The sequence below is a fragment of the Indicator indicator genome, chromosome 29, assembly GCF_027791375.1.
Source record: "Indicator indicator isolate 239-I01 chromosome 29, UM_Iind_1.1, whole genome shotgun sequence".
NCBI lineage: Eukaryota > Metazoa > Chordata > Aves > Piciformes > Indicatoridae > Indicator > Indicator indicator.
Genome location: NC_072038.1, coordinates 7,787,902 through 7,797,950, shown reverse-complemented (window position 1 = coordinate 7,797,950; position 10,049 = coordinate 7,787,902). Strand labels below are relative to the sequence as shown.

Genomic DNA, 10,049 nt, shown 5'->3' with positions numbered 1-10,049 from the left:
ATGTGCCGAGAAATGGTTTTTCCCTAATTGCTGGGATTTTTGTGGAGGCTTGAGGCACCCGCGGCGGGAGGGGGTCAGGCGGGGGGGGACATGCTGGACCGTTGTATAACCATCCCACACCGTCCGGAGCACCTCGGCGTGCTGGAGGGGAACAATGAGTCCCCTCCTGCCCCCAGCACGGCTATATAGGGGCAGATGGCAGGGGCTGGCCGCTGGCCGTGCCCGGCGGGTCGCAGTGCATGGCACGCTGTGGGGCAGCACCATGAGGCAGGGCTGGGCAGGAGCAGGGCGAGATGCTCACCATCACCTACCTGCTCGCCCGGGCAGCTTTTCGGAGCCAGGGGCTGGCTGGGTGGCACAGCCAGGTAATGGGATGGCGTGGTGGGAAGGGAGTGCCCGACCCAGGGCTGTCTCCTTGGAGGGGCTTTACCAGCGAGGTGCAGGCAGGGCTGTGTGCTGGGAGGCTGAGACTTTGGGTTCCTCTGTAAGGTTGTGGTTTCAGGATCCCCGTGCCTGGGGTGGGGGTCAGTGGTTTGGTGATCCCATTGGGGTGGTGGGCAGAGTGGTGTGTGGGGAACCCACAGGGTCAGTTGTCTCTGCTTGGTGTGTGTGTCCCCACGTGCCACCCCCTGGCCCAGGAGTTTGAGAATGCCGAAGGGGACGACTACGTGACGGAGCTCTCAGCCCAGGGCTCGCCTGCCCCCCAGCATGGCCCTGAGGTCTATGTCCTGCCCCTCACCAAGGTCTCCTTGCCCATGGCCAAGCAGCCTGGGCGCTCAGGTAAGCTGGGGCAGGGTGGGTGATGATCCTTGTGGGACCCTCATATGCCCTCAGTTGGAGGTAGAGCGTTGCTGGGCTGTGGGGAAGGGGTGCTGGGGTGAGGATGGTGAGTCCCCACTGCTAAGGAGGGGTGGCCCCAGAAAAGCCCTAGCAGCCCAGGTCCCCTAGGGGGACTGCCACTATTGCTCTGTGCAAGGGTCCTGGTGGCCTGTCCCCAGCCCCCTGCATGGCACTAGCTCAGGGCAGCAGCATGCACTCTGCCAGGGTGGGACAGGACATGGGCACCCCAAACAGTGTCACCCGTGAGCCCGAATCCTGGGTAAACAAGCCCATGAGTGGGAGAGGAATGTGGGGGGCACCCAGCCATGGTCCCCTCCCTCCCAGCGTCACTCCCTAGCCTGGAGAATGGCAGCAGTGTGGTGGGGCCGGCATGGTGCGAGGCGGCACAGCACAACAATGGCCCCATTGCTGCCCGCCCTTGGCATGGGTGCTTGAGGGGCAGGACTTGTGTCTGGGGTGGGGGGTGCTGGGAAGGGGCTAAATGCCAGATCTCCGGCTGGTATCGGCTTTGCTCTCCCTGGTGCCTGGGGAGTAGCAGGGGCAGGGAGCCATCTTGCTGCTGCCACACCATTTGGGGACCCCACGTCCCCCCAGCAGTGCAGCTGTGGGAGGATGGCTGGGCAGGAGGATGCTCTGGCTGAAGGATGCCTGGCAATGGCTGCTGTGGGGGCTGCTCTGGAGCCCCCCAGGGTGGTGCAGAGCCTGGCACCGGGTGGCACGGTGAGGACACCATGGCACAGCCATGACTGGGAGGTAAAGTGGACAGGCTGGGTGGGCAGGAGGGCACACAGGCAGCTGGATGTGCTCTGTTACAGTGCAGCTCCTCAAGTCGGCGGACCTGGGGCGGCAGAGCCTGCTCTACCTGAAGGAGATCGGGCATGGCTGGTTTGGCAAGGTGAGTGGCAAGGGCAAGGACCCTAGGACACCCCTGTCTGTGGGGTCTGGACTGTGCCGGGTGGGTTTTGGTGTGAGGACGTGGCACACCATGTAGACAGAGGAGATGAGCCGGTCTCTTGCTGCAGGTGTTCCTGGGGGAGGTGAACTCGGGCATCAGCAGCACGCAGGTGGTGGTGAAGGAGCTGAAGGCCAGCGCCAGTGTACAGGACCAGATGCAGTTCCTGGAGGAAGCACAGCCCTACAGGTACATCTGGGGTCACTTTGTGGTGCTGCTGCTGTGCTGGGCACAGCTGGCAGCAAGGATACTCTTGGATAGTGGCTGGTCCCCTCTGTGCCATGTTTGGCTACTGAGCAGGGCTGTGGCTGCCCATGCAGGTGCCCAGCTGAGCACTCAGAGCAGCAGGGTTCCATGCCAGCCCCACTGTCTGTCTCGTTGCAGCAGGTCAGGGGCTGTGCTGGGAGCTGCTGGCCTGGCCCTGCTGAGTACTACTCATGGGTAGAGTGGGGCTAGGGGGTGGGGCACGGAGCTGCTCCCTGCCCTGGCAGAGCTGAACAAGTGTCTCTTTGTGGCATGTCCTGGGGTGCTGGGACGTGCTGGTACCCACTCCCGGAGCTCCCAGCAGCCTCCAGTGCAACAGCAGAGGAGGCAAGGATATGGCTACTGGGGGGGGCTGCCACAGTCAGCGCGGTGCCAATGTACTCCCCACTGCTCCGCCCTGTACAGGGCCCTCCAGCACACCAACCTGCTGCAGTGCCTGGCCCAGTGTGCCGAGGTGACACCGTACCTGCTGGTGATGGAATTCTGCCCCCTGGTAAGTCCCTGACGTGATGCCCTGTCCCGACCCACTCCCTAAGGTGCTGCCATGGGGCTTGGGGTGCAAGCTCCGGCTGGGTGGGACCACGGAGGGGACTGCAGAGCTGCAGGCAGGGCTGGGCTGGGCAGGGCAGGGTGTGTGGCGTGTCACCCTCCCTGAACGCCAGGGAGGGTGACAGTGACCCTGCCCTGCAGGGTGATCTCAAGGGATACCTGCGGAGCTGCCGCGGGGCTGAGGCGATGATCCCGGACCCGCTGACCCTGCAGAGAATGGCATGTGAGGTGGCCTGCGGTGTCCTGCATCTCCACAGGAACAACTACATCCACAGGTAGGGCTGGCCTGGCACCCTGGGGAGGCTGGGGAGGAATCAGAGGGTCTCAGACATGTGGGGTCCCCAGGACACCGTCGTTCCCGCTGCACCGCTGCTCCTCCTGCCCAACAATATCCTGGTGCTGAGTGAGTTGCAAGATGGAGACTCCAGCATCAGTGATTTTGTTGAGGAGGGGGTGTGCTGCCGTCGGGGGCTGCTGGACCTTCCCCTCCCTGAGCCAGGCTCTGCAGGCAGGTGCCCATGAAGGGTGCCCAGTGCTGTGGAGGAGGGGGATGTGGGGTCACCAGCTGTGCCAGAGAGGGATTCTCCTACGGGTATCCTGGCCTCGGTGGGACCTTGAGGGTGTTGCGTGCGCCCCGTTCGCCTGACCCCTCCAGGGCTGGATCAGCCACCCGGGAGCCTGGTGCTGTGCCAGGGCTGACGCTGCCCAGGGCCGCCCGCTTTCCGCTTGGCTCAACGTGTGACGGATGGACGGACGGACAGAGATGCAGCCGGGGCTGCGCCGGCATTCCTGCTGTGCATTTGGCTGCTGCTTCTCGGCACGCCCGGGGTTCGGCAGTGAGAGCGCTGCTGCACCGCCGTGCTGCACCCACCGCCAGCCTGCCGCCCTCAGGGGGGTCCCCGAGCACAGACCCTCGGCCCCCCTGGGTGGTGTGTGCCCCCCAACCCCCTGTGGTGGCGGTGACAGCACCGGGGTTTGCTTGGCAGCGACCTGGCCCTGCGGAACTGCCTGCTCACAGCCGACCTGACCGTCAAGATCGGAGACTACGGACTCTCGCACTGCAAGTACAAAGTAAGGCTGCTCTGGAGGAGGAGGGGGCTGGGGGCTGCATGCCGGGACCCCACGACAGGCACATGCACACACTGCACCCAACCCTGCACATCCCCTCCACACATTCATCTCTCCAGGCTTTGCTGCAGGGTGGCAGTGCGGTGTTCTCCTGCAGACCTGCCAGGGACTTTCTGTGCCCTGGGACCAACTTGCACTGCAGGCTTGTGCGCCCCCGGCTGGGGCTGGCAGCTCCACCTGACAACTAAATGGGATTTTCCCCCCAAAAATGGCTTGAAGTTGTACCGGGGAAGGTTTAGATTGGACAACAGGGAAATTTCCTTCCTCAGAAGGGTTGTCAAGCTCTGGAACAGGCTGCTCAGGGCAGTGGTGGAGTCCACATCCCTGAAAGGATTGAAAAGCTATGTAGATGTGGTTCTGAGGGGCATGGTTTAGTGGTGACCAGGCAGTGCTGGGTTAATGGTTGGACTTGGTGATCTTGGAGGTGTCTTCCAACCAAAATGATTCAATATGATTTGAAGTGCCATGGTCCCTGTCCCCAGTGCAATGCAGCCAGGGCTCCCTGGTGCTGCCTGGGCGGGCCTGGACATGCTCTTCTGCCACAGGCAGGTCCCTGCAGGCAGCTTCCAGCACATCAGCCTGCAGGCTGGCTGCCTGTGGCTCCTGACAGGGTGGAGGATAGGAGCAAAAGGAGGAGTCTGTGGGATTGGATGGGCTCAGGAAAAGGGCGTAGTGGGGAGAGGAGGGGAGAAGGATGTTCTTGGAGGTGGAAAGGAGATTTGGGTGCCAGGAGGAGCTGGAGAACTCCTGGGAGCTGGAATGGAAGGAGCAGAGCATGTGCCAGGTGGGATTGGGAACTAGGGTGCAGGTGTGGAGGGCAGGGTGGAGGGGGATGGGGACAGCTCTTGGTGTGGCGTGGCTGGTTCCTTACGCGTAGGTTTGACGTTCTCTTCTCGTACTGACCCTACATACTTGGCAGGACGACTACTTTGTGACGGCCGACCAGCTGTGGGTGCCGCTGCGCTGGATCGCCCCCGAGCTCATTGACGAAGTGCACGGCAACCTGCTCATCGTGGACCAGACCAAGTCCAGCAACGTCTGGTGAGCAGGCTCGGGAGGGGTACGGGGCACTGCTGCCAGCATGGCTGGCAGCCGGTGGGTGCAGAGGGAGGTGTTTGGAAGCCTCAGTAGGACACATCAGGGTGTCTCATTTGCGGGGCTGCTGGCTGGTAGCAGGATGGGGGTCTCCTTGTGCCCCCAGCATGCCGGTCTGCCTGCAGGTCGCTGGGTGTCACCATCTGGGAGCTGTTTGAGCTGGGCAGCCAGCCCTATGACCACTACTCTGACCGGCAAGTGCTCGCCTATGCCATCAAGGAGCAGCAGCTCAAGCTGCCCAAGCCTCAGCTGAAGCTCTCGCTGTCAGAGCGCTGGTGAGGACTCAGGCTGGGCTGCAGCCACATCCTGTCCCCTTCCTCTCCCCATCCCCAGGAGAGCGGGAGGGCCGGTGTTGACCGTCACCTCTCACCACGGCAGGTATGAGGTGATGCAGTTCTGCTGGCTGCAGCCCGAGCAGCGTCCGACGGCGGAGGAGGTCCACCTGCTGCTCTCCTACCTCTGTGCCAAAGGGGCGACGGAAGCGGAGGAGGAGTTCGAGAAGCGCTGGAACTCCATGAAGCCCAACGGCAGTGCCAGCACCAGCCACCACGGCCCCGAGCTCTCCTCCTTCCCACTGCTGGAGCAGTTCTCTGCTGATGGCTTCCCCTCAGATGGGGATGACATCCTCACCGTGATGGAGACCAGCCATGGCCTCAACTTTGAGTACAAGTGGGAGCACACCAAGACTGAGCACTTCCAGGCTCCCCTGGGGTCCCTGAGCCCCAGCAGCGCTGCACGCTACCACGACCTCTACTACCCAGCCACAACCACAGGACACCTGAGCCTGGGGGTCTCACCCTCCTGCTATGAGTGCAAGCCACCTGGCTGCCCTGGGCTGCCAGCGCCTGGCGTGGTGCCCATCCTAGGTGCCCACAGCCCCTCACTTGGCAGCGAGTACTACATCCGCATCGAGGGGCCTGGGGAGGGCAGTGCCGAGCTGGATTATGCCATGTGTACCTACAGCCCTGCAGCCGAGCAGGGGTCCCCACACCCCCCGTCCTGCTGGCGTGCCCAGGGGACCCGGAATGGCAGCACCTACGACTCTGACAGCAGCCCCACCGTCTCCCTCAGCATGGAGCCACTGCTGGGCCATGCGCCGGTGGGTGAGGGCTCTTGGGAGTGTGCTGAGTACTATCCCTACCCCTGCCCAGGGCAGGAGCCACGGGGTTATGAACCATCCCCCAGCCACGGGGCAGAGGGGTACCTGCTGGAGGAGGATCCCACCCAGCTGGACAGCCAGGACTGGTCCATCCCTGGTTTCCAGCCCACCATCTTCACTGACCCCCTGGGTGTCTCGCCGTCGGTGAACAGCACCTACAGCCCCCTGGGGTACAGTGAACCACGGGCAGCCCCACCAGGCGGGCAGCTGTCAGGGCAGAGTGATGCCAGGCCGGACTGCGTGGCGGTGGAGCTGGGTGAGGACAGTCCCCCTGGTGCCCCCCACACCCAGGGTGCGAGCCCCCCGTCTCAGCGGCATCCCTGGGCCTCCAACAGCTCCTCCAACAACAACATCAGCAGCGGTAGCCCAGCATCCCACGACGCCCAAGCTGGCGACAGCTGGTGCTACCGCCGCATGATCACCTTCCGGGGGCTAATGGCCAAGCCGCTGGGCACTGTGCCACGCGGCCAGCCACAGCTCGGGGGGTCCCCACCAGGCCATGACTTCCGCCGCCTGCGGCAGGATCATCCCCCCAGCATGGCCGGCAGCTCCTCCTCCCTGTGCCGCTCACCCTCCCCGCGCCGCCAGGCCTGGCACAGCCGTGACTCATCAACCTTCGGTCGCTCGCAGGCAGCAGCACTGGCTGGCAGCCCCGCCAAGCCGTGGGGCCCCACCACGGCCCTGGCAGCTGGAGCAGGGGCCCAGCATGATGACTGCCTGGATGAGAGCCTGGAGAGGAGCAGTCCTACCCAGAGTCCGCTGCCCCACGCCGCAACTGTGCCAGGGCCAGGGGAGGCCACCCCCATGGCTGGCACTGCTGTGCCGAACCCCAACCCCCCCCCGGAGCCTGGTGTAGATGGTGCCCAACCCACAGCAGAGGCCTCTGAGGTGCCTGCGCCAGTGCCTGGGGAGGCTGTAGGCGAGCGTGGTGTGTGCGCTGCTGTTGATGTGGACCGGACGCCAGACAAGACCTTCTCCAGTGCCAGCTTCCCCAGCGCGGACGAAGGGAGCGATGAGGACACTGCAGAGCTGACCTCCGGTGTCTTCACTGACTTCTCTGGGGACTACACGGAGCGGGTGGAGGCAGCCCCAGCATTCAAGTCCCTGCAGAAGCAGGTGGGGACTCCGGACTCCCTGGAGTCGCTAGACATTCCCTCCACAGCCAGCTCCTGTGAGGTCTTCAGCCCCACTGCCTTCACGCCTGCTGGCCAGCCCAAAGCTCTCGACAGCGGCTACGACACCGAGAACAACGAGTCCCCCGAGTTCGTCCTTAAGGAGCCCCACGAGCCACGAGAGCCAGATGCCTTCAACCAGCTGGGAAAGCCACCCCCGGGTTTGCCAGGGAGCGAGGGTGAAGATTTGGCCCCCGACGCTCGGGTCCCCACCTCCCTCGGGACTGAGCTGCACAGCCTTGCTGAGAAGAATCCCTACCGCGACTCTGCCTACTTCTCCGACTATGATGCTGAGGCCGAGCGCAGTCCCAAGGGCGAGGAGGACAGCGATGGGGCCCAGACCCCAGAGGCAGAGGAGGGTCCTCAGTCCCCTGCACAGGACCTAGTAAGAGCCCCTGGGCCAGGAGAGGACCCACTGCACCCCCCAGGGGCACCCGGTAGCCCCCCAGCAGGCCCCGGTGTTGCGGCAGCAGTGGACACGCCAGTGGTTGGGGTTTTGGTGGGGCACTGTCAGGAGGCAGAGGCTGGGAGCACCCTGGGCAGCCCCACGGGGCAGGCTTCTGGTACCGAGCAGAGACCCGCTGGCACGGGGCTGGTGCCAGGCAGCTCCCCACACCCTGATGGAGAATCCTGTCCCCCAGGCTCTGTGACGCCCAAGACTTTCTTGTTGACTCCAGTGCCACTGAGCCCTGGTGAGGCAGAGTCCATCGAAGGGACCCATGGGCCTGAGGGCATGCCTGGACCTGGGGAAGCTGAGGCTGGGGACAAACAGACTGTGCCTCCCACGCCAGGGCTTGGGGAACTGGGGCTGCCTCTGCAGGGAACTGTGGTGGATGATGCACCAGGAGGTCCCAGCACCTTGCTACCGGAGAGCGAGTCACCCCTGGGTCTCTCTCCGCTCCCCTCCACCCGGGAGCCACGGCCGGTTGGCCCTGAGCGCTCTGAGGAGCTGGAGGAAGAGGAGGACGACACAGAAGACAGCGATGAGTCGGACGAGGAGCTGCGCTGCTACAACATCCAGGAACAAAGTGAGGAGAGTGAGGAGGAGCCAGTGGCAGTGCCCATCGTGGTGGCTGAGAGCCAGAGCAGCAGGAACCTGCGCAGCCTCCTCAAGATGCCCAGCCTGCTCTCTGAGGACTTCTGTGAGGATCTGGAGCGCAAGAAGAAAGCTGTCTCCTTCTACGATGATGTCACCATCTACCTCTTTGACCAGGTGGGTGGCTGCGGGGCGGGAAAGCTGGGCACTGGGCATAGCACCACAGTGATTTTTGGATGCTGTCCTCAGACATGGGGACCAGTGGGAGGAACCGTCCCAAGGCATGCCCCGAGCGAAGGTCCCTTGCCTTCTGTCTCCCTTGCACAGGAAAGCCCCACACGGGAGCTGGCTGAGCAGAACTTTCCGGAGTCCCCCCAGCCCCCCCAGCCTGCTGGCAGCCCCCCCAACCCAGCAGACAGGCTCAGCACCTCGGATGATTCCTCGGATGGCAACCTCTCAGAAGAGAGTAAGGAGCTGGTGGGGTTGTGGAGGGCAGCGGTGGGCTGGGTCAGAGTGAGCACTGCAGTGGGCTCAGCCCCTTCCCTCTGTGTCACAGGTGGTGGCTTCGAGTGGGATGATGACTTTCCACTCGTGGCAGTGAAGCCATCCCTGATGACCTCACTGACAGGGACATCAGCAGAGCCTGACCCAGCGGTGTCCACGCTACCTGCCCTGTCCACACTGGTGCCAGCTCAGAAACAGGTGCTGCCTATCCAGTTCTCCCGCTTCACAGTCTCGCCTGCCCCGGTGTCCCGGTTCTCCATCACTCACGTTTCCGATTCAGACATGGACTCCATAGGAGGTGAGTCCCGGGACTCCTTGCCACCCCTGGGTGGGTGGGGGATTGTCCAGAGAGCTTCTGCTCTCCCGATGCTAGCTGCTGTGGGAGCCAAGGGTGTGTCCTGGTGCCCTGTGGAGATGGTCAGCCCTCTACAGCCGTGGGAGCACCAGGACCTGCTCAAGTGAACGCTCTGCTCATTGCAGGCAGCAGTGAGGACGGTGACCGGGAGTGAGCCAGCCAGCACGCCAACCGGGCATCATCCCGACAGCGGTACCGGCGCAGGATGGCCAGGCTGGGGGCGGGGTCCGGCCAGGAGCTCCCAGCCTGCGCTCTGGATCTTTTTTAGACAGATTTGATCGGAAGGAGCTCGTTTGCCGCTGTGAGCAGGAGAGGGGCCAGGGCGGCCCAGGGCCAGGCGGTGGGTGACGGCCGTGTGTGTGTGGCTGTGTGCGTGTATAAATAGACACAATATATATATATGTATACATATATATATATATATATATAAATTAGAGCATTTAAAGGGTAGTGCCCTGACCTTGCTAATACTTGCGGAGTGTCCCCTCCCCAGTCCCAACGAAATCCCCTCCCTTGGCTTCTTGCCCACATGTGCTCTCCCCCAGGTGGTGTTTGTCCCTGTCCCCCTTGTGCCATGCACTTGGCCTTGCACCTCACCAGCTTGGCTGCACTACAGCCACCCTACGGCTGCCCCACGGTGTCCTCGAGTGAGGGGCCATTGGCTGCTGCTGCTGTTTGATGTCACCCTGAGTGCACCCACTGCCTGCACTAGGGCTGCCACAGGCTCTTGCACCTGGGGAAGGGCAGCATGGCTTGAGGGGAGAGCTTGAGGGGCCGGGGGAGCTCCCCTCTCCCTTGATTTCGGGGATCAGTCTCAGAGTTCTGGCCCAGCTAAAGCCCTGGGGACCGCCTGCCCCACTGCAGTGGCATGTGGAGGGCTGACAGGAGTGTGGGGGTGTCCCAGCTGCCCCTATGTGGGGTGGCCCCAGCCTGGGACCCACCGACCTGATTATTTTTATATTTAAAGAAAAGGATAAAAAAAAACAAAACAAACC

General features: G+C 63.3%; 1 protein-coding gene across 1 annotated transcript; it reads left to right on the top strand.

Annotated features, from left to right (window-relative positions):
- The first annotated feature begins 730 nt into the window (after window positions 1-730).
- On the top strand, window positions 731-9,208 carry AATK (apoptosis associated tyrosine kinase). The gene is given in 12 exon segments (XM_054393802.1): window positions 731-780; window positions 1,656-1,735; window positions 1,863-1,981; window positions 2,462-2,549; window positions 2,747-2,880; window positions 3,592-3,676; window positions 4,611-4,774; window positions 4,954-5,103; window positions 5,207-8,372; window positions 8,523-8,661; window positions 8,752-8,997; window positions 9,180-9,208. Coding segments are annotated over 12 exon segments (4,425 nt in total). The 5' UTR covers window positions 731-755.
- Window positions 9,209-10,049: the final 841 nt, after the last annotated feature.